The following is a 25,240-nucleotide window of genomic DNA, read 5'->3' as shown; positions in this document are numbered from 1 at the left end:
AATTCTTGACCAGGTTCAGATATACGCAAAGAAAAACTCACTGTTCATTAAAAAACAAGTTTAATGTAGTTTAATTTACACAAAAAAAAAACACTTATCAAAACAAGTGCTGTCAAACAGCATCAAAACAAAGCATTAATGATTCTGAACGAAAAGAACTATGATCCATTAACATGCATATCTTCCTGCATTTCATCATCGTCTCCGTTTTCTCCAATGTCCTGCATGTTCTCATGCATGGGGACTGATTCCTGCATCTCTTCCTGGATCTCCTCCTCCTCCTCCTCTTCCTCCTCTACCATGTTAGTTGCTCCTGAAAAAGGGAAAACAGAAGACTCATAAGAAGCTTGATCATTTTTAGTTATTAAAAGCAGAGCATGTCCTATTATTTCTTTCAATGTTGTTTGATTGTACAAAATGCAGCCTCAGTGACCAATACATAGGCCTGTCACGATAACAAATTTTGCTGGACGATAAATTGTCCAAGAAATTATCGCGATAAACGATAATATTGTCGTACTGAGACCATTTTCATTTAATATAATTATAATGGCATAATAATGCAGGTACACCTTTTCAACGATCTATAAACTTTTATTTCTAAAGAATATTAAACATTGAAAACGGAAAACATTTTAAATATCCAAAAAAATGAACAAAACAACCAAAAACAATGAAAGCAATGGACTCTTAGTGTCTGTTAACAAAATAAATGTCTGTTAATAAATAAAATGAAACAAAATTGCACTTCAAAAAATATTAAACATTAGGCTTTAGACATTATTAAATGGTGATACATTCCATAACAGGCAAAACTGACAGTTAGGACCTTTGTAAACAAATAAAAAAAGCCTCAACAAGCCATATCGCACAATTTTGCACTGTTACTCCTGTTACTTTGTCAAGTGATTGTGTACTGTCGGGAAGACAGAGACGCACTTTATTGCGTGCATGCTACGCACTGAAAATACTTGGTTAGGATTAGGGGTGAGGAGTGCGTGCGTATTACACGCCATAAAGAGTGTATCATATGCACGCAAAAACTATTTTTGGCGTATAAATGGCACGAGAAATAACATTCGTGGTCAGAGCCGGATTAACGCAAAGGCAAACTAGGCACGTGCCTAGGGCCCGATTGGCGGGATGGGGCCCAGACAGAGGGACAAAAATAAATAAATAAATAAATAAATGTACAAATGTCCTATCTACAATTTATTTCAAAATGTATTAATTAACTAAAAATAGTGACGATGTTTATCTTAACCATAGACTGTTACATTACGTCACATTAACGCCAGCCCATGACTGTACAAAAGTCTACATAGGCACGCAAAGAAGCACAGCTCGTAATGCAGGTCATCGATTTTGGAGTGATTGCAATGTATTTTAAATATAAACGTGTGGGCTACTGTAGATCAGCGTCATTTCTGGAAAAATCATTCACCGCTTTGTTAGTCTACGAGTTTAAAAGAGTGCGAGCGTCATTAACGTGCCCAGACGCGACGCTTTTAATTTGCGCGTACAATGAATAACATCGCGTTGGGAGCTGACTAGTAAAAAAGCTACAAAAGTAAAAGATAAGACGTTTGTATTCAAAGTTAAAAAACCAACACACTGCAACATTTTTAAATGTTTCAAATAAAGGATCTCATATCTATGTGTCTATCTTCTATATTCTGCTGATGATTAGATAATACCCTGACATCATAGCCTATACGAATATTAGTTTAGATTTTTTTCCCTGCTCAGTAGCGATCGTATCTTTCTCTTCCACTTGATTTGTGTATAGCATATTTAAGGTAGCAATGCAATATCTGCCCATAACGCAGCTATGAAAACAATTATAAAAGCACGTTTATGTTCATCTACTGAAGTGGTATTCTGGAACTGTGAATAAACTGAATACACCAGCAAAATAACAACAAGAACAATAACATCTTCATTAAACAAAAAAGAGATTACCTTAGATAAAGTTTGATGTAGTAGGCTACCAGTAAAAAGTCTGGACCCATTACTATTTTTATTGTTTTTGAAAGTTTCTTATTATGCTCTACAAGCCTGCATTTATTTGATCAAAAATACAGAAAAAAAAAACAGGAATATTCAGCGAGGATGTGTTAAATATATAAAAGTGATAGTGAAGACTTTTTTAAAACAACTTTTTAATAATCAAAAAATCCTGAAAAAAAGTATCACATGTTATAAAATAAATATTAAGCACCATTTCTAACATTTGATAATAAATCAGAATATTATAAAGTTTTCTGAAGGATCACGTGACACTAAATTCAGCTTTGCATCACAGAAATATATTTTAAAGTATAGTAAAATAGAAAACCATTATTTTAAATTGTAATAATATTTCACTATATTATTTTTCTGTATTTTTGATCAAATAAAATCCAGGCTTGATGAGCATAAGAGACTTCTTTCAAAAACATTAAAAATAGTAATTTGTCCAAACTTATGTACTGTGTAAGTAAAAATATACTAAATTTAAAATGAAATGTTGTATAAATAAAAAAGTTAGGAATCATATTTGTTTCAAGTGTTTTTTATTGGGGGTGGGGGGCCTCCAACATGAATTTTGCCTAGGGCCTCCAAATGTCTAGAACCGGCCCTGTTCGTGGTATAGATATGCATTTTCATGTGATCGGGCTCGCTGTCGCAACTCACAACTAGCGTCTTTCTCTCACTCCCGGCAGTAGCCGCAAACAGTCCCGCCGGCGCTTTCCCATACAAAGACCATGTGACTCACAAGCGCCGCGGCGCCGCCTTCCCACACAAAGACCATGCAACTGACAACAAGAGGGTTCACTCCTATACGCTAAAGAACCGAGCGAGAGTGGTCATCCAGTCTCTTTGGTAGAGAGAGAGAGACGAGGAAAACAAACAAGCATGCAAATGGAATTATCGCGGCCGGAAAAATTATCGAGCTCATTTTTTTTTATCGTGCGATTAATCGACTATCGTGACAGGCCTACCAATACACTTTCTTCAAGGATTTGTAGAAGCATCAGGGTTACAAAGCTAAAATGGACTACTCTCAGGGTTCCCACTCATTCACCAATGACAAAGCGTTTTCCCATTCATTTGTAATTACTGAATAATGTTTATGTATAAATGTGTATTACAAAATAATACCTGATCTCAGCTCTCGTCCTGGGATCTGTCCTGACTGGAGAAGCCCCTTCAACCGCTCAACTTCAGCCAGTGATGTGGCATTCGCAATCGCATTCTACATGCAAACGACATTTACAAAGATGCATTATATCAGGACATCAGCCTATATGAATAATACATTAATACATAATACATTTGAGTAGTATTTATTCAGCAAAAACACATCACACTGATTAAAAGCAGTAAAGACATTTTTAAAGTTACAAAAGAGTTTCATTTAAAATAAATGCTGTTCTTTTGAACTTTCTACGCACCCAGGAAAAAAAATGCATAACACTTTCCACATAAAATAAAAATAAAAAATCAGCATATAGAATGATTTCTGAAGGATCATGTGACACTGGAGTAATGATGCTGAAAATTCAGCTTTGCATCACAGGAATAAAATGCATTTTAAAATATATTCAAATAGGAAGAAGTTATTTTAAATTTAAATTTTAAATATTACTGTTTTTGAACATATTTCGGATCCAATACATATAGCCTTGTTGAGCATAAGAGACTCCAAAACCAAAGTCTTACTGATCATAAAATAGTGTGTGTGTGTGTGCAGTAGCAGTCGCCGCTCCACCACCCCAACCCAAAATGTGCTAAATAAAATAAACTTAATGTATACCCATTTACAATAAGCACTTAACTCAAATTAAATGATAAAAAATACATAGAGAACGAGCCGACTAAAAACAGCTTGAAAATGCTACCACATTTAATTTGTATTGCATGTGGAATTATTCGACATACAAAGACGGACTCTTCATTTCTTTACAGTTTAAAAGTACACTGTGTTATTTCATCGGTCAGTCTTGGAAATCTAATAGGTGAAAGCTTCTGGCAACATTAAATCCAAGAGAGAAGAAAAGAGAAAGAGCAAGTATTCGCAAATGCACGGGACAAAGTTTGTGCACAAGCAATATCTGAGCGAGAGCAGAGCCATGAGACCACTGTATTTCTGAGATGTATATATTTAGATATATAGATAGATGTATTTGAGAGCGCACATCCAGTTTTGTTCAAGTGTGAAATCCGCCCACGATCGAAGATTTGTGCTGGCACATTACATGGATGCACTCTCGGCTTTACTTTGACATTTACCATGACAGAAAAGTTACAGCGCAGTCCATCACATATTTCAAATGCATCCTCTGGTGTGTATGTGCATATGTGGGTGCATTAATCCGGTTCTTCCATACCTTTATGGCTTCAACATCTGCAGCAGACGGTCCCATTTTCTTCTCAGTCTGAAGTCCTGCTCCTGGAGTAAACCTGAGAACAAGAGTAAATTTGGGGTTCAGACAAAGTGAACATGTAGAAGATTGCCTCTGCAGCCTTTCAACCAGTTCCCACAATCAAGAGTGTAGTATCTTCAGTATCTTATCAATATGAATAAACTGATACAAGACAGAAAAGCCTTGAGCCAGCTCCCCTGAGAAACACTGCTGAAGTTTAACATGGAAATGTATCTTTAAACAGCCAATTCAGGGTCAATATTCATTCTCCGAGATGCCGAGCAACTCATAACTTCCACAGTCCAGTAATTCGGGAGAGCTGAGCTTGATCAAGGAGTTTCATCTTACGTTTTGGTTCGCTTGGCAATATCCTTTGCAAGCTGAGCACCTCGTTTGCCTTTGAACATTTTTTCAGCCTCCTGACGTTCCTACGGTGATACAGCAGAGAGTTCAAGCAAACATTCACAACAGGCCATGACATGGACAACAGCCCCGTTCTTCACACGACGTGCAATGCAGAATTATCACAGACAACTCAATCGAGTCAATTCAATCTGCATGTGTGTTTAAAGGAACAAATTAGCCAGAAGGAATTATAAAAAGTAATGTCGGATGTACCAATCGATGTATGAAGAACAGGGCCCAGGGTGTTACCACACTGATAAATAAACAGACAACTACATTTTGTGTGTGAAATCTTCCTGAAATAATCTGTACAAAAGAAAGCAGTATGCATTTTATCAATTGGTTCATTTCAAGAAAACAACATAAAACACAACAAATCAAAACAATGACAAAGACTGTACAATGTGCACAAAACAATAATTATAATACTTTTAGAAAGTAAAACTAAAAGTGTATTTGCATCACAGATATTTAACAACATTAATCTCTCACTAATACTGATCCATAATTATTTATTCTAGAGACCTGATAGTAGAAAAGAAATCAATAAATAATGGTCCTAAACATGACATTGCCAAAAATGCACTAAAAAACATGAATTGCACAACGACAAAATTGTCCACTGACAAGCATAATGTACACTACAGTTCAAAGGTTTAGGAGAGATTTTTCAATGTTTCTGAAAGAAATCTCTTCTGGTAACCAAGGCTGCATTTATTTGATCAAAAATTCTGTTCATACAATTGAACAATTTTTTTACTAGAATATATTTTAAAATGTCATTTATTCCTGTGATGGCAAATCTGCATTAATATAGCATCATTACTCGTTTTCAATCACACGATCCTTCAGAAATCATTCTAATAGGCTGATTTGCTGCTCAAGAACATTTCTTATATATTTTTGTGGAATCTGTGACATTGTTTCTCAGGATTCTTTAAAGAATAGAAAGGTCAAAAGAACAGTATTTATTTGAAACAAATCTTTTGTAACATTATAAATGTCCTTACTATCACTTTTGATCAATTTAATGCATCCTTGCTGAATAAAAATATTTCTTCTTTTGAACGTTAGTGTAGTTAAAATAAAAGACCACGCATTATGGTTTAATCATACCTTCAGTTTCACCTTCTGGAAGTCCAGAACACGGATCTGTGGGATTTTATTGATGACATATAACCTATAATGTTTCTTGTTGGTAACTGGATTCCTGAGGAGACTACAGAAGAAAAAAACAGTTCAAATGATGATCTGAAGTTAAAACATTAAAACATTTGGGTGTAATAGAAAAGAAGCGTATTCAGCCGGTACCTGAGCAGGGTCAACGATTTCACTGTCGCAAGAGGATCCAAATCACCCTGTTGAGCACCAGAAACAACCATTAGTACAAAATTCAATGAAACAAAACTTCAAACATGAGAAATATCTAGAGTTGAACTCACCAGCTCTTGAATGTTGTTGCTTGTGAGAATGAGCTCCTTCAGGTTTGGTAAAGCCTGCTCCATGTTCTCTCCAATACGGCTGCAATAAGCGACACAGAAACACCAAACATTGTAGGGGAACAAACGAAAAGCTTCTCTACTTTTCTCAAGCACATGATATGATGCAAAGAAATGAAGGTACGACTTTAAACTAATGCAATGACTGTCTTGGTGTTCATTTTAAAACCATCGTGCATCATTGCTCTGGAGAACTGCCCTCAGAAATGTCAGATAGTATTTTCTTGCATTACATATTTACATTATAACAATACCATTAATGTGTTTGCACATAAAACAGTGCTGAGCATCATGTTATTTCTCTCGTTAGGCAGATGAAGATAATTGTCTCATAATAAATATCCGTCTGGTTCTCTCACCAGATCCTGTTGTTGTTCATCAGGAGTGTTTTGAGTCTCTTCAGCAGTGGAAACCCATCCAGTTTTCTGATCTCGTTATCGGACAGATCAACGGTATCAAACTGATCGAGTGTGGCGCCCAGATTCTCCAGCACAGGGATCTTATAGCCTTATAACAAACACAAGAGCCGTTGATTTGAGATTAACGCGCATAAATCGTTGATTCACATGTGAATGATGCGCTTAAACGGGTTTTAATGAAGGTGCTTCACTCACCGCGCAGGTCGAGCTCTCTGTCCCGCACAGGGTTCGTGTACTGCGCCGCCTGCTCGATTAATTCTGCCGTTAGCTTCACCATGTCAGCCGCTGAGAGGAACAATGAGTCTGATCAATAAGAGATGTGTTTGATCAAAAGTTTATTTAGCACGTATTACGTTCACACACGCTGCCGCCAAACGGAAGCGTCTGTTTTGTTCTTCTCGAAACAAACACTGGGTTGGGAAGGAAGCCACAGCGCCACCAGGCGGACTGGAGGAGAGATGCGCCACTGCCAACAATGATGATGATTCTGATGAAGAGCCATTAAAGGGATAGTTCACTTTGAAATTAATTTTGATATGTTTTAGCTTACCTCAAGGGCATCCAAGATGTAGGTGTCTTTGTTTCCGCAGTAGTTTCAATTTTGATATTTTTAGGTCAAACCGTTCTTGTCTGTCAGTCATATAATGCAGGTCGATGGTCACTGGCTCAAAACACAAGCACAGAGTCCAAATTAAAACAATTCCCCATCGTCCAAATGAAACAATTCCCCATCATAAGTACACATTGATGGCCTAAGACACGAAACGAGCGGTTTGTGTGAGAAAACGAACAGTATTTATATCTTTGTTATCTCTTGAAAACAGCACACGTCCAAATAATCTGACGGCGTGGGCGGGTATAGATATATACATAGATGTCGCCTTGGCTACTGCAGTTCATTGGAACGAAACCGTAGCCAAGCGACATCTAGTGTATATATCTATACCCACCCGCGGGCGGGTATAGGTTTATACACTAGATGTCGCCTTCGCTACTGCAGTTCATTGGAACGAAACTGTAGCCAAGGCGACATCTATGTATATATCTATATATCTAAATATCAAAATTGAAACTACTGCGGAAACAAAGACACCTACATCTTGGATGCCCTTGAGGTAAGCTAAAACATATCAAAAATTAATTTCAAAGTGAACTATCCCTTTAATCTCGAAACGTCACATGTGGCGAGAACATGAAATAAATATTTGTTTTTGTTTTTTTGGAGCTGTGGTATGTCAACTTTGTCTGAGCACCCTTATTGAGCTGTTTGCCCGTCGGGTGTGCACACTTTGTGTTAAGTCTTTGACAGACAAAAATGTAAATACAGAACACATTGAGGTTCACAGTTCACACTGTAGCTTTAAAAAAAGAAACATGAATAACTTTAATAGCCCCTTTCTATTGTAGCCACATATTATGAAAGGAGTGTTAAAATAAAATTCAATCGAACTCGGGTTCGGAACAGGCAATCGAACCAAGTGTGAAAGCGCCCTTAAAATCGTCACAAAAAAACAAAACAAAAAAAAATATTTTGTGCAGGTCGTTGCATAAGGCCCGTCTCTCACGTAGCTTGGCGTCTTGTGGGTTGCGATGGGCGACGCTTCTATCCCTCCTCTCGTCTGTTTGCGGGGCGAGGAAGCCTTGTGTAACGTCTTGCACCTTGGTGTATTTGCGTCTGGCGGCACTGCTTCTGGAGGGATATGTACATAGGCCTACTTCTTTTGTTGCCTCTTTTTGTTTTTCCCATCATGGCCACTCTGTTCCTGAGGTTCCTGTCTCACAGCTGTCCAAATGCCAGTAACAACAAACAATATTTATTATTTGTGACGTAATGTTCAGCTTTTTTTTTTTTATAGTCAGCTTATTTCAGCAGTCTTCAAGCTTACACACACTGGTTACAGACACAAAAATGTACCTTTAATTTAAGATGTATTGATCTCAAGATTACAACTGCTGATTGTTTATTTTGTTTTAAAATGTTCAATTTATGCTTCAGTGTAAAAAATAAAAAAACCCATCTGTCACACAAATGAACACACAATCCCTCACGAGGCCACCAGAGCGCAGCACAGTCCTGTCAGTCCAAATCAGTTTCTTCTGTTCCTCACTGAAACATGTTAACGGTCAGGGAGTAAAAGAAAACCACGGATGGTGTAATGAACATTTAAAAGTTAATTCCTCTGCTGAAACAGTTTCATTTCTAAATAATCTACAGAGTTAGACTACATCTGATATTCTGCCCAGATGTGGAGGTTCATTTTGTTTTCGTAGCTGCTCATTATTTTAAGAAAAGACAGTTTGATAAAGTTCAGCAGATGTTTTTAATGTGAGAGTTAAGATAAATACAGCAGGGTAAACCATAACTGCAAGGTATTTCATTACTTAGGTTTGGCAGTGTCATAAAAATAATGTTGGCTCTTATGACAAATTAGATAAGCGTCTGCTAAATGAATAAATATAAAGGCAAATGATGTGTGTTTCTAATTTCAGGTTCAAAATAACGGTTTTTATAGGCTTCTATTGTTGTCTCATCACTTTTGGCTTGTTAAATACAAGTAAACAATATGTTCACTTTTGACAAAATTCACTTTGATTGGAAAAGACAAAATAATTCTTATCACAAGTGAAATTTATTTGTGTTTCTCTTTGTTGTTGTTTTTCCACACACAATCATGTTTCATATTTCATACCAAGCTCTTTGATTACTGTTGTCTCCTTGCTAACGTACTCTATGAATTAAATGTATTGCACTCTGTAGATTAGTTATTATTTAGGTTGAATATTATTTATTTATTTTAAGTTTAAAACAGTTATAACTGAAAGTATGGGTCTCAGAAGAGAGAAAACCAATAAAATATACACCAAAAAGTCATCATAAATGCATTTTTAATGTGACCTTCATACTGTATGGTACACAAATCTCACAAAGATCTCTGTAACCCTGTACAGCCTGACAAATGAAATAAGTCAATTAAAAAATATATAGAATGTCTAGTCAAAATATTTAAAAAGATGTAATTACTTACAATATTTAAGTTATTCTTATGTTTAATTTATAAAAATCCAAAAATATTTCACAGCAAAGGTACGTGAACCACAACCTGAAGGTGGACATTTTTACGATTATACTAAAAGGCCTTTTACTTGTTATAAAAAGTATGAACTTTCAATCAGACAACAGAAGGCATGAAGTGGATTGTGTACAAAACTTTGTTCCTTTTGCAAAGTATTGATTATGTTGATAATTTAAAGGTCTAGGGAATTTGTGCATCAAACATGATACAGTAGTTTAATATCTCAATTGTGTCTCCTAGAATGCCATGAGATTAAATTGATTTAAAGGGATTGAAGCAAAGATGAAAATCCTGCCATCATTTACTGTTGCTCCAAACTTTCTAACTTTCTAATCTGTGGAACACAAAAGAAGATATTTCGAAGAACTTTGGTGTGCGATCAACATTTGACCCCTTTGACTTGCATTGTATGTACAAAAACATTCTTCAAAATAACTTATTTTGTGTTTCACAGGTTTGGAGTGACATTAGATTGGGCAAATGATGAAATTTGCATCTCATCAGTTTAGTAAAACAAATTTGCCAACATAGAAAGTAAGAAATCTCAGTAAGAAAATTTCTCATCAAATTCTTCCATAAATTATCTGGGCAGCTACACATTTATTTTATAACTCTATAGTCTTACTTTATGAAAATTATGGACTTTTTCCTGAGGAATTTTAGAAGAAACCACTGAGATGAAGTTGACACTTATGCAAGTAAAATTAGTAAGAATTCATAAACGGCATCTGAGCTATAAACATTTCTGATGAATCTATTTATCACTGAATAACATCAAATTTCCCAAAATCTGATAATCTAAAGGACTCTATGCAACATTTAAATAAAATAAAAAGAATCAGGTATGACTCTAAATCTATGATAACTATAAAGCTATGCTATATTAACTATAATATGAACAATAAGAATAGTGATGGCTGACTTAGCATAAGTGTCACCCATCTTGATGCCAGACACAAAATCAACCTATAAATGTTTTACTATTACTTTCCCTGCACATTAAACTGTGATTTGAGTGTTTTGCAATAATACACTTTATTTCAATGGTCCACTTTAGACATTCTACTAACTATAAGTAACTTGTTAACTAGATATCAACTAATAGAATAAGTTGACAGTTGCAAAGTTACTTTTAGTCAAAAGAATGTCTAAAGTGGACCATTGAAATAAAGTGATACCAAATCCTTTTTATAGCTCTACACAATTGATTAATTTCTGTCCATTTTTATTTCTCCTGAGGAATTTTAGCAAACACATCTGAGACAAAGTTAATAATTATGCATGAAACATAACTAATGCACGTTTTGAGCACTAATTTAGCACTTAACACCAAAAAGTTATCAAAATTCAAATGAACGCACACATTTTATCTTTAAATTATGCAATAATGAAATGCAATGATGAACAATAATGATCACCATAGTTCAGGGTTCATTTATAAAGCAGCACGTAGTTAACTGTGTGACTGGTTATCAGTCCTGTGTGTGGTGTTTTCACACAAAGTGACTCCTGAATCATTCAAGAGATTCACTGAAGCTTGAAGAGTTCACTAACACGAGGAACATGTGTCACTGTCTGTGTGCTGTCATTATTAAGAGCAGCTGTAAACCTTCATTTCAATGATCAGTGTGTGGTTGTTCATCAATTGCCTTTCAGGACGCTGGAGTCAAAGCATCACTGCGGGTTCATGATGCACTGCAAACAGTTGCGTCCAATCTAAATATTTACAAGGTCTGATATCAGAACATGGAGAGACACTGGAAAACCTAAACAAACAAATGATCGTTAGCGTTTAAACACGGACCACCAGCACATGCATCCTCACTGTGGGAAAAGAAAAACTCGGCCACACATTTTCATCAAGGAAAGGTTTATATTTCAGAGCACTGATGGACATATACCACCTTCAAATATTTCAAATATCATTAGATACATAGTTTAAAATGTACAGTGTCATAATGCTTGATGATCCTTGAAAGCTTAATATCTCTCTTAACATTGCTATATCACTCGAAATGTTTTATGACATACACCAACGGAATCGTTCTCCCTGGAAATCACATGATCAGTTATGAGAACGGCGGCTCCGGGTGGAGCCCATATACAATTATTTCATAATTCAGAGCGATGTCTTTGAATAAAAAAGAAGCAATTTATACATGTACCGCATGTTTAAAAAACAGACAATCTTAAAAATATATCTTGATTAAATCAAATAGCACCCTAACGGGGCTTCTTGAAATGAGGAGTATTACTTCTGTCATTAAGAATCACAGTATAGCTAGGTTAAAATGTACATTAGATAATACAACCAAAGAGAGAGGAGGTTTTCTTGCTGTCATCCAGCGGTCATCAAACACGTCCGGCAGCAGAACTGACGGAAGAGCTTCTTCTCACATAATCGGTTTGACTTGACCATCTCGCAGAACACTTCATCCGCTGGGAAAGAGAAAGAGAAAGTTCAGACTTTACTCATTGGCGTCTGTATAAGAGTTTGCATGTCCCAGCATGATCTGCATGTTTGAGTTCTTCTCCACAGTCAGCTTCAATAAGATAATCTTGACTACACTTGAGTACACTCACACTGCATATAAAAAAAAAACAAAAATACAGCAGCATTTAATAGTCATTTTGTGTCACTAACTTCAATCTCAAATGGCAACTATGGTATAAAGAAATGAAGAGTGTATTCTATTTTCCTCAAATAGGATGCAGCTCATATGTTGTGCAATGTATCACCATTGTCAGAATCAATGCCGCTGACACCAGCGGACCGTCTGCTGTCCTCTTTCTCCTCTCAGGGTGAGCTGATGGTCATGTTATGTAAGTTTGGACAGAAAGAAAGTTCCAGAGGAATGAGAGGCGGCAGCTCCTGGTGAAAGCACTGTTGCTGCCCTGCCAAAGCTCTGCCTCGACTCACACAACCGCCGTTTACAACAAATCCCTGTTTTATCCAGCCTTTCAATTTACGCATGACCCTCTTCCCTTTTATCTTTTCTCCGTACGTCACTCTCCTCTGAAATCTTTCTACCGATTGTGTCCCTCTTTTCTTTGCTCTCTAACTGTCAGCTTTTATAGTTGTGCAACAACTGTGTTTGAGAAGACAGTATAATTATGTATAATGTTTAAACATGTTTTTCTCCCCTTTAGAGAACACTTTATTGTTCAATGTCTTTACATTTAAAGAACATTAAAAGCCACCCCTGATTTTGGAATAAATTCTTTAAAGGAGAACTCCGGTCAATTTTAACATTGAGCTCATTTTTTTGTAAATTTGGAGTGCTGTCAATACAGAGAACAACGACAAAAATCGGTGTTGCCTACACCGTGTTATCCTCTTTTTAAAATTTGCACCCTGTTGACTTCAATGGGGCAATGTTTAAACCTGCTTTTAGCCTCTTAACATCCTTGATGTGTCATTACAAGTGCCCAGCCATGTGAGTGATTCCTTTAGAGTGAATACGGGTGAATCTGACTGCAGTAGATGTGAAAGATATGGATAAAAATGATGTTATTTCAGCCAGCGCACATACCTGTATTTACATCCTGTTTTTGGTCGAAGTCCATAGTAATCGATTGTCGAAAACAGGATGTAAATACAGGTATGTGCGCTGGCTGAAATAACATAATTTTTATTAATATCTTTCACATCTACTGCAGTCAGATTCACCCGTGATCACTCTGAAGGAATCACTCACATTGGCTATGCACTTGTAATGACACATCAAGGATGTTAAGAGGCTAAAAGCTGGTTTAAAACTTGCCCCATTGAAGTCAACAGGGTGCAAATTTTAAAAAGAGGATAACACGGTGTAGGCAACACCGATTTTTGTCGTTGTTCTCTGTATTGACAGCAATCCAAATTTACAAAAAAATGAGCTCAATGTTAAAATTGACCGGAGTTCTCCTTTAATTCTCAAGCCATCATGTTTAAGAATTTTAAGAATGGGGGTCCAATACCAAAAGTAGCAGTTAGTATTGGATAGTCACCAGCTGTTTTAAGTACCAAAGTGCATCTCATTCTCATGGACTGCAACTGATTTACCAGTTCTTGCTGTGAGATTTTACTCCACTCTTTCACATTAACAGCGACGGCTGTTCAAAGGAGCGTACCGTTGTTACAGGTGGCGTTCAGGATGCACATCCGACTGATGAGGCTGTATCCGTCCTTGCATTGCGTGCAGCTCGTTCCAGGACCCTGACAACTCAAACAGTTCTCCTCGCACCTGAAGACGGACAGAAAAACTTCACATGAGTTTCCTCTTTTCATGTCTAAAACGATAAATGAAAATGACAGATTTCCTGAAAACACGAGGGAAGCCAGACAACCAGAACAGGAGCATCATCACATGAATATGTATGAAGGTATGCGACCGACCAGGTCTGATGCATCAATGCCAGAGAATGCCAGCCGTAAAAAGAGCGAATGCCTTGAATCATAAAGTGGTGTTTTAGTATCTTTTAATATTAGTTACTTTAGTTAATATGAGTCAAACTGTGATATTGGATCTTGGAAGAGGAACATTAAACTAAGTTCAGCCCCATACACTTGAGCTCAGATCTTGTTCATTCAACCGCCCCATATAAACACCTCCGTGCTCTACATCCACTAGTCCAGGTCATTACTTTCCAAATTGAAAGAGGTCACGTACTCGTACTCTGATGTGCTTCTGACAGCTCAGAGCGTTCACTGTGAATGAGAATTAATGCTCATTAAGTGGACACCTCATTCACACCAGGCAACTGCAACTGAGAGTCAGACTGATGCTGCTGCTGCTAGATATCTGACAAACATCTGTTTTCATGGCATTATTAACTTAAGTTTATATGCATATTAAAGTTAAGTTCACCCAAAAATGAAAATTCTGTCAGCATTTTAGCTACTCACCATCATGTCATTCCAAAAATGAATGAATTTGAATTTCTTTCTTAAACATTTGAAACGAAATGAGTGAACAAATGACTGCATTTTCATTTGTGGGTTAACTGTTCCCTTAATCAATTATTATTATTTTTTTTAAATAAGTCTCTTATACTTACCAAGGCTGCATTTATTTGATACAGTAAAACAGTATTATTGTGAAATACGCTGTTTTATCTATTCCTGTGATGCAAATCTGAATTCTCAGCATCATTACTCCAGTCTTCAGTGTCACATGATCCTTCAGAAATCATTCTAAAGTTTTCACACAAAATGAATAACGAGCGTGTACATACAAAACAAGTTCTTCCACTCTTTCCAATGACAAATCTTCAAGTAAAGCATGTGTGCCACTCTCAAAACCAGTTATAACACAATAAACACCTTTTATAAGACCCAGGCCCATTGTGATTTGAAGGTGGATAAATTATCATTATAAAATATACAAGCTCTGATTGGCGTAAAAAATGACAACAGCTCCAAGGCCATTCATAACAGTTGAAGTGTTGAAGAACAGCTGGAAAAAGGTCCTTGGCACTCCGTATGTGACCTCTGGGCACTTAAACAGTATTTACTATATGTACTTTGTCATTTGCTGGTATATGAGTTCAAACAGGATGTCTTTCACTGTAGATTGGTTGCCTCAGGGCCGTACTTTACCTCTGCTTTACGGCTGTCTGATCTATTTGCCTCCAGTGAACATCAACCATACTCAGAGAAGAACCCTTCTCTAGTACTGCAATCACCATCCATGACCTTCATAAAAGCCTCTATTTGCTTTAGACAGCGTTCATAAAGCAAAAGACTGTTGATTTATAAATTGTGCAGTGCAGAGGCGGCTATCCTCTCCCGCCTCCCTTATGCTGCACATTACAGGAATCTAAAATGCCGTGATGGAGTTGTAAATCTCAGCCATACATGAAAGATCTGTGCTGGTCCTCTCTGATTTTATCTGCAAAACAGATAGCTTATTGATCACTGATATGGAGATAAAAAATAAAGCAGGTATAAACTAAAAAAAAAAAAAAAAACTCTACATTTCATGAGGAAAATAACTTTAATGTAACCTTTAAATATTAAACATCTTTAGTCATAAATATCTTAATGAAATGCTTTTGCATTTTAAAGCATCATAAAGGTGTGCTCCAGTTGTCACTTATACAAAAATGTATAAAAATGCATATTCATAATAACCCAAGAACCCAAATGGCGAGTGACATTCTAAGTAGCCTTTCACTTAAGCTTTTCTGAACCGTCGGTCACATACAACCTTTTTTTGTGGCAAATTCCTCTACCTATATGGTATAAAGGTGTTGTCATGGCACCTGTATTTCCAATTAAATCAGTGTGTGCGAGGTGAGAATTATTAAAAGGGGCATATTATGCCCTTTTTCAAAGGCTTGATTTCTTTTTTGGGTCTACTAGAATAGGTTTTCGTGCTTGTATGTTCAAAAAACACATAATGCTTCTCATATTTGACATTGTTGCAGCACCTCTTTTCCCAGTCTGTCAGTAACGCTCTGTTTCGCTCGGGTCTCTATGAAGCCCCTCCTTCTGAAAAGCACAGTGTGCTCTGATTGGTCGGCTGGACCAGTCTGTTGTGATTAGTCAACTGCTTCAAGCATGTTTAAGAAATTACCACAACCGCGAGTTTCAACACACTATTAAAACAACTCAACCAGGCCACGCCCCTTTATTCTGCGTATGCCTAAGGCAGGAATTAAAAGATGAATATTGTGACATGTACGTTCCAGGAAGAAAAAGGGCATTTCAGGGCGTTCAGAAACAGTGCTTACATAGAGAATAACTCCTATTCAAGTGAATTTTTGCTTTGTAACTTGGCAGACCTTTTTCGTGGTAAAAAAAAGCATAATGAGACCCTTTTAATACTTCGTTAAACTTTATCAGAAATAATCTCCATAAAATTATTGGCGTTCATTTGTCCTATATACATAGATGTTTATTGTTTGCATTCATTTATTCATTCCACCACAGTGAATGTTTGGAGGATAAAGGCTCTTGCTGTTACACTCCTTTACTTCATTGTAAGTTTTTCCAACCACTGTGTTAACAAATATTAATGTTACTGTAAAATGCAGAATAATACAACTGCATGGAAATGCTAGGCTAGATACGCCAAGACTTGTTGCCTCGTACGATCATAATGAAAGTTCATTACGCCTGCCACTAAGGGGCGAATTCCGGCAGTGGTGTCCGAATGTCATGTGCAGTGGAAAGGCGGCTTTGGTTTCGGTCTGAATGCACAACTTTCAATAGTACAGTCATCATTTGAGACGTGTGCATGACTCACTTGCGGCACATCCTCTGTGAGAATCCCGCTGCCTCGCTCCTGTAGTATCCAGGAGCACATGTCCGAACGCACCGCCATTCCTGTTGTAAGAAGTCAGGCGCACACTGAATGCACTCCTCCAGTCCCGGGCCTGCAAACACAAACACACTATTAGCTCAACGCTGGTGGTCTGGAATCGGTTTTCCGTTATTTATATTTGTGTTTCATTGGGGTCTTTGCTTGAGGCGTATTTGGGAGGGCTGGTGACAGAGGCTGATGTTAACAATGTTATCAAGCAAGGTTACAAGAGACTTTCTTCTGTAGGTCAACCATGTGATCTCTTTCAAAGATGCTTGCATATGATCATCAAAAGCACGTATGCTATCATATAAAAGTTTGGGGTCAGTAAGATTTTATTTTATTTGAAAGAAATGTACACATTAATTCTTCAAGGATGCATTAAACTGATCAAAAAGGTTTAATGACAGTAAAGGCATTTATAAAGTTATAAAAGATTTCTATTTCAAATAAATGCTGTTCTTTTAAACTTTCTATTCATCAAAAAATAAGAAAGCAGCACGACTGTTTTTAACAATAATTAATTCATGATAATTGATTATTTCATAATATTACTGTTTTTATTTTGATCAAATAAATGCAGCATAAGAGACTTCTTTCCATAAAAAAATCTTACTGAACGCCCTACACATGAAGCACGACTGCATGCACACAGTTGATTTCAATATTAAAACTACTGAATGAAGTAAACAAGTCTCCCGCTCAGTCTACCAATTTAGATGGAATATGTTGCAGTTCATTGAGGGATTGACGTCTCCACAAATGCATGTCATGTTACTTCATGTCTTAAAATGCTGCCTACATAGGCAGCTCAATATGGGGTTTGGGAATAGAGTCCATGACTATGTTAAATGAGGTAGAACACACACACACACACACACACACACACACACACACACACACACACACACACACACACACATTCGGGTTAATCTGTCAATTTACTTCCCTGCGCCACGCTGTGTCTACAACATCAGCTCTCCACATTTCAGCGAACTTGGAAAGCAAACAACTCACGGCTTATCAGTCGTCTCTGGTGGGTTGGTATAATGAACTAAGTTAATTAAGTTCTATGGCTGAGCAGCAATAGTGATACAGGACTGGCAGGAGCTCTTTCACTCCTGCTGCCCTGAAAACAAGACAAACTCTTTACTCTTGCGTTTCTTAATGCGAATTGATTCTGCTCCTGTGGTAAGCAAGTTAGGCAAGACATCTGATCTCATCTGCATTCAGTTCATTTCATATTCTTCGCGTTATCAGGGTTTCTGCAGGTATCTTCAAATTCAATTTAATGCTTTTTAAGGCAATTTTTTTTTTTGCCATATATGATCCGTGACTAACCACACACACACACATATATATTTGTGCTGTCAATCGATTAAATTTTTTTTAACTCAAATAATAAATAAAAAAATCTGTGATTAATTGTAATTAAAAACACTAACATTTTTGTAGGTTTATATCTAGTTTATATATTTTATAATGTAATAATTTCACAGTTAATCTCCAAATTAATGTAGAAACAACATAAAGACAGTATATTTCAAATACTTGTTTAATGGCATCTTTTTTATGAATGAAGGACAGTCTCACTGATACTGATACAGCTATTGATGTCTGGATAAAAAATTAATTAATTGAATAAAGTTATCAAACAGTCTGCACGGCGTAAATTATAGATTAAATATAGACTAATCCTTATTACAGCTACAAAGGTTCTTAAGTCAGGAGCAGTGAGTAATTTTCTCTGTTCCCTTGGTTCTTTAATTAACATTAATGACAGAGAGAATTATTGGCTGCTGTCCCTTTAAGATCTGCCGCTGCTGACAGACTCGAATCTCACACGCGCCTCCATTCTCTCACAACTCTTCACGTTCATTTAAGACTTTATTTAACTCAAGACTGTTCTTATGTTATGAGGATACTCGAAAAAACAGACATTTTGGCATAATTGTGTGTGTCACTGTTCATTCAAGCCAAGTTCAGGTTCAAAGCATTTGCATAACGGATGCTGTGTTAATTAAGTTAAATGTTTTAATGCGTTAAACTGTCTTCCAGCCACTTCTGCTGGCTTTCCCATTTTCCTGGTCTAGGTTTACTCCTGTTATTCCTGCTGTACAAAATGCCTGCGTTACCTCCGCATCTCAGCAATTTTGCTCCGGCCGGAAGCAATTACCAAACTGGTTCCACGTGTTTATCACACTAACGTACATATTTTACGACAGCAAATAAAAATGATTAATTATGAAGACTATATTCAAATAAATTGATAATATAAAATTTTCTTTAAAACTATATCTATACATTTTAATGCCTGTAGGATTAAAATGTTATGCTTTTTAATGCTATTTAAGGCCTTAATTTTTTGAAAAATCCATTTAATGACTTTTAATGCCCCGCGCCGCGGATACCCTGATTATATTTTAGTCGGCTCTGCATATGCAAAGTCCTATGAGTGAACTCAATTATTCTGAATGAGACTCACAATCATATATTGATGTAAATCAAGGTTTCTAAACTCTGGCCCTAAAGTAGCCTGGTTAAAACCAGACCATTCTCAGTAGTAACTGAGTTATGGTCTGGCAAAGCTGCATTAATAACTCATTTCCAAAGGGGCGTCACCAACCGACGTTGCTCAAATGCCTCTGGGCGCAACTGGATAGACCTAAAACCAATCAGAGCGATCGTCATCGTGTAAAGCCATATGCTGCGTCCCAATTCGCCTAAGTTACACTACGCCATAAAAGAATGTACTCTTTTTGTGAAGAAAAGGTATTTACTTTTGAATGTGTAGCAAAAAAGTAGGCAAGCTTTGGGACATACTACTTTGTCATATTTATCGGTCGCGTGCATCCTGTCATGTAAACTGCCCTGTCAATCATTTTGTCACAGTTAAAATCCTCTATTAAATCTAATTTAATTTCCTACCATTTCGGAGAGAAATGTAGTAGCACGTTCATCTGCCAGTGGGTCTTTCATGGAGACTGTCCTCATGTGTTTGCAATTTGAATATAATAATGCATTTAAAAGTTGATGCGCTTCACCAACGGACGTCGCTCAAATGCCTCTGGGCGCAATTAGATAGACCTAAAACCAATCAGAGCGATCGTCATCATGTAAAGCCCGCCTCAACGTTTCTGATTGGTGCCTCGATTTCGACGGATTAGAAATGGGCTTGAATGAGCTCTTTGCCAGACTACTTGTAGAGCAAATCTAAATTTGTCTGGGTTTTCCCAGGCTAGCCCTAAAGGCCCTCTGTGGCAGTTTGCCCGTTTGTAATTTTCAAATAATCCTGAAGATCTTAATTAGTTTGTTCTGGTGTGTTTTTGTTCAGGGTTGGAGATTAACTATTCAGGATGGTGGACCTTGAAGACCAGAGAAGAAAAAAGCAGAAAATTGGGCCATTATCAATTAATCTGTATTAACCGTTAGGATACTACTAGGAATGTTTGTTTATTGTTTGTTGTATTAATTTATTAAAAATGACTTGTGGCTGTGATATTTACAGAAAGTACATCAAATTGGAATAGAATAGAATAGAATAGAATAGAATAGAATAGAATAGAATAGAATGGAATAAAAAATGACCTGTGCATGTGGAGCAGGAGATGTGGCAAGGGCTGCACTTCATTTCCTCCAAGTTAAAATAAGTTCCATTGGCACACTCTGGAACACAGGTCATTCCTGCCAGACTTTAATCAGGAAAAAAGAAGAGAAAGGTTAAACTCATATCACAATTCATTGCAATGTTTTCACAGTTTTAAAGTGGTCACATCATGGAAAGCAAAACAGTTATATCAGAACATTAACATGTGATGGCCACATTTACATATCAACACTTGTTTACGCAATTTAAGACTATACACAGTTACACACCAAGAGAAAAACAAAATATATAATTGTAATTTTGTAAAATTGTATAGCTAATAATATTAATTAATTATTATTATTTTTTTATACCAGTGGACTATCCATTATATTATAGAAATAAATAATAAAGTATTTTAATATTTAGAATAGTATATTTGTGTATATAATGAACTATTTCCAAGTTGACACTGTAGCCAACATGCACAAAAATACTGTTTAGCATAATTATTATGATTATATTATGACATTGATATATTATAGAAATAAATAACGTTTTTTAATAAAAAAAAAATAGTATATTTGTCACTTTAACGTGTATTATTTTACTAACCTTAAAGAAAATAATACATTATTTCACACTATATCCAGCAAGCACAAAAATAGTCAATTCAATTGTTAATTGCTTTAACAATTAATTAATCTCCAGATAAAATGTATAATTGTGACAGCTCTAGCTCCAAACGTGTAGATGTGGTCTCCCCTTTAAGCTTTTAGTGCTCTAAATATTGCACAGACTAAAACTGATGTCAAAGTAAATTATATTTTCAAACAAATCAGAGATACCAGTTCATCTGAATCCAAGACAAGGCTTGATGTGTGGCTGAGAAAACAACTCAACAACCTTCTTCACGCTGAGTCTTGGCTCAAAGAACTGTTTTGCTAGGGAACTGTGGGTCAGTGGTTGAAAATGACAGGGGAAGAGAACCGTTTCAATAATCATTCGAGCAAGTATGACGCAGAGAATGCGAATCTAAAAGACTCCAGGCATTCGGTCTCTATCCGCACTTCAAAACACAGCACATCAAGATGTATAACCCTGACAGATTAAATGCTGTAGAGAGGTCACGGCGTAAAGCATGCAGCGTTTTACCCTTCACAAGACCAGACTGCCTTTCAAGAACTAAAGCCCGGTCTGTCTCAGTACGGCTCGACTAAACCACAGTAAAGACAGCATACATAAAGATGACCAGATGCATTCTAGATGTCCTAAACCGACACAAAACCCCAAAGCCTCACTTCTTACGCTATTTCATCTGCACCAGTACGTCATGAGAATTCAAAACTCAATATATATTGTGCAAAGAGTGCAAAGAGGGGTCACAGTTCTGCGAGTGAAAGTTTATAGGTTACAAGAGACTTTTAAATGCTTAAAAGGTACACTGTAGGAATTTCTCCCATCTAACGGTGAAATTGTATTTTGCATTCAAACGAATAGTGCTCTCGAGCGCCTCGCTTTTTCAAATGCGTGTTGCAAATACATTATGAACCAAGAAGCTATGACAACATGTCTTCCAATAGCACTTCATCGAGTTTTCTTTTGGGTGATGAGGTTCGTTATTTCAAACAAACTGCAAGTTGACACACAACGAACAAACGAATGTTACAGTATGAATCACAGACTGTAAAAAGCATGAACTATGCTAATTAGTAGTGATACATTCTTTATTTGTTTATTTTTCAATGTACGTGCATTGTTAGATATCATCATCAGGTGATTAGGAGGTAGGGAGAGGAAGGGAGAGGAAGAGGTAGATTTTTTGGCGATGAGGATTCCTTCTCCTGTGGCTCGGCATAAATATGATCCTGCATTATGAAGTACCGTGCAGTGCAGCCTTTCAAATTTGCCGGGACAGTGACAGGCGCCTCTCACTGATCTCCTTGTCCGTTTCAGCTGGTTTCAGTCACGTGATGCTGGCTCTGAACGAAAACGTGTTGTGGAAACGCATTGAGCTAGGCTATTGCTTTTTGTCCCTCTCTGCTATTATAGTTTTTCAAAATGGCGGAAAGAAATGGAAGCCTCCTTGGACTTACCTGTCTAATGTAAATAAAGATAAGAGATTCTTCGCTTACAAGGAGAAGTCAGATCATTGGCAAAGGTATTTACACAGTGTACCCTTAATAGTTGCAAACATTTGCTTTTATTTAGACTGCAATTAAAGGAATAGGTCACTTAAAAAATAAAATTCTGTCATCATTTACTCACCCTCAAGTTGTTTCAAACCTGTATGAATTTATTTCTTCTGCTGAACACAAAGGAAGATATTTTGAAGAACGTCGGTAATCAGACAGTTGATGGACCCCATTGACTTCCATAGTAGGAAAAGAAAATACTATGGAAGTCAATGGGGTCCATCAACTGTTTGGTTACCGACATTCTTCAAAATTACTTCTTTTGTGTTCAGCAGAAGAGAGAAATTCATACAGGTTTGAAACAATTTTCATATTTAAGTGAACTATTCCTTTAAGCAACAATCCGGCACCAACTACAACAACGATAATGTTTTTTGGACGCATTCTAAATGACCACAATCTGATAGCAGCAGTTCAACACTGGACATGAAGTTAAGCATTTCTTTCTAATCAGGTTGTTTTGTACAAATGTTAATTAAGATAATGATTATTTTTTTGCAGTGAACATGATTTTTATTTGTATTACCTGAAGCCATCCTTACAGGAAGTGCATCTGTCTGCATCTCTCAAGCATTTCAAACAGTTCTCATGACACTTCAGGCAACGTCTCTGACCTGGAAAGGAAAAGTGACAGGAAGATCACATAGACAATAAAAGACAGACATACTAGCGTACCACTCATACTATAGAGGCATGACGTCACAGTAGGCAGAAAGAATCACTGTGGTTGCACCAACTGAGTGGTAAAAAGACTGAGTGGCAGTGTTGATGTTCAGCTTTAATGCTGCGAAAAACACATCTAAAATGGGATAGAGCTTTGAGATTGACTGTACAAATAGACTGTACAACAACAAATAAGAAGGCTACAGAAAGCTATAGAAAAGAGAAACAAGTGGATTCCAGCAATTCGCAGAAACAACTGGAATCCAGGCAGTGAAATGTGGATTTGCTGTTATTATTTTGTGTCAGATATGTTGGATTTGGGGGTAAAATTATACCCTAGGTTATATATTGTATTGAAAACTTGTCAATTAATTATTCACCATCTTATATTCAGCGTAACTGTAAAGTTTTTGTCAGTGTTTATTAAATAAAATCCATTATGATGAGCCTTGTGTTCTACAAAGGGGTTGATCCAGGAACATGCTGCAATTGGGGAAATCAGGTTCTGCTGGATAATGTTAGTCAAACCCAGTTTTCCTTACAAAGCAAATTTAGATAGATAAATAGATATATACACACAAAGGAGTTCTTAAATAGATTCAATTTACACCGCAGAACTATTATTATTATTACTAGTATTTTCTTTTTGACGCTAACAGCTGACAGTTATCCACATGACTTTAAAAGTGTATATAAATACAACTAGAAAATCAATTGAAGTCCTTGTCACTTTTATCCCATCTTGAAGTTTGATCAAGCATCAAGTCAGCACTTACAAACAGATTTACATAAAGTCATAATGTTATGTATATAATGCCTCGTGCTTTAATACGTTTTAGGGTCCCGATATACCATTGATATAAGTTATCATCTGAATTTAGACCTATATTGTATTTATAGTGTTCTGGCGTAAAGTGTTCCCAGGCTTTGCTTTATGTATTTCCCTGAGTTCAAAATCAGTTGCATATAATGTCAAGAAATTGATTCCTGGCCACATCAATGTCCACAGACAACTGGTTATTTTAAGTTGTAAGGAACAGTCGAGATCAACTGCCTTTAATTTAAGCAGATAATTGTTTGTTTTACTCCCGTTTTCACAGTTTCCCCAATTAAATCCAGTCATGCTGCAGGATGTTTTGCCATTCAGTCCTGCTGAGGGGGCGTCCCTGCGAGAAAGTGACGTCAACGCATACCCTTTATACCCACAATATTGCTGCAGTCTTCACGGTTCATTCTTTACGAAAATGTTTTGTCTGTGCACAATAACATTTCTCATTTGATATGTGTCCTATATCTGTGAGTCACCCTACCATATTTGTGTTAAAATGTGCAGCATACCAGATTGCACAGGGTATGGTTTTCCCACAATGCAATGCTCTCAGCTCACATTACAATAGTGATGCATGAATTACAAGCAATATCTGTGAAACATCTCTTTCTTTATTCATCAATTGATTAGACTGACAGAGTTAAGATGATTTTACACAAAATTTGACAATAATTTGACAACAATTTTAAATATATATATATAACTTTTAAATGCTTATTGTTGCAAATTGCATATCAGCATTATTTTTGTATCATTAATATACCATTGTATTTTTTATTGTTGAATTAGTTTTTATTTAAAAAATCTTGCCCACAGGGTTTAGAATTTGGATTCTAGAAATCTAGAATGGTGAACGGAAGATAGTTTAGCAC

The 25,240-nt window shown here is 36.5% G+C and overlaps 2 protein-coding genes across 8 annotated transcripts in view; both read right to left on the bottom strand.

Annotated features, from left to right (window-relative positions):
• Positions 1–43: 43 nt before the first annotated feature.
• snrpa1 (small nuclear ribonucleoprotein polypeptide A') lies at positions 44–8,517 on the bottom strand. Of its 3 annotated transcripts, none has more exons than XM_081350249.1 (10): positions 8,298–8,517; positions 6,928–7,017; positions 6,673–6,820; positions 6,257–6,335; positions 6,126–6,172; positions 5,931–6,033; positions 4,758–4,837; positions 4,374–4,446; positions 3,145–3,238; positions 44–313 (listed from the first exon to the last, which is right to left on the bottom strand). In XM_081350249.1, the coding sequence occupies exons 2-10, from the start codon at positions 7,007–7,009 to the stop codon at positions 159–161; spliced, it is 861 nt and encodes a 286-aa protein (XP_081206375.1). In that variant the 5' UTR covers positions 7,010–7,017; positions 8,298–8,517; the 3' UTR covers positions 44–158. The 3 variants fall into 3 exon arrangements, with proteins under 3 accessions (XP_081206375.1, XP_081206376.1, XP_081206374.1); XM_081350250.1 differs by lacking the exon at positions 8,298–8,517 and adding an exon at positions 7,283–7,388; XM_081350248.1 differs by lacking the exon at positions 8,298–8,517 and having other exon boundaries at positions 6,928–7,197.
• A 3,145-nt stretch (positions 8,518–11,662) lies between these two features.
• The window catches only part of pcsk6 (proprotein convertase subtilisin/kexin type 6), an 81,083-nt gene continuing 67,505 nt past the window's right edge, over positions 11,663–25,240 (bottom strand). For 3 of the 5 annotated variants that reach the window (XM_081359253.1, XM_081359252.1, XM_081359254.1), the window contains exons 17-21: positions 23,403–23,490; positions 20,684–20,787; positions 17,039–17,168; positions 13,920–14,032; positions 11,664–12,245 (exon numbers count right to left, since the gene is read on the bottom strand). In XM_081359253.1, the coding sequence (XP_081215379.1) occupies positions 12,145–12,245; positions 13,920–14,032; positions 17,039–17,168; positions 20,684–20,787; positions 23,403–23,490 (536 nt within the window). In that variant the 3' untranslated portion in view covers positions 11,664–12,144. Of the gene's footprint in view, positions 12,246–12,545; positions 12,614–13,919; positions 14,033–17,038; positions 17,169–20,683; positions 20,788–23,402; positions 23,491–25,240 lie in introns of all 5 variants that reach the window. The other 2 variants (XM_081359251.1, XM_081359250.1) reach the window with 2 other exon arrangements.

The sequence above is a fragment of the Scardinius erythrophthalmus genome, assembly GCF_964197995.2.
Source record: "Scardinius erythrophthalmus genome assembly, chromosome: 2".
NCBI lineage: Eukaryota > Metazoa > Chordata > Actinopteri > Cypriniformes > Leuciscidae > Scardinius > Scardinius erythrophthalmus.
The sequence above is the reverse complement of the archived record's forward strand: the minus strand, read 5'-3'. Positions and strand labels throughout refer to the sequence as shown.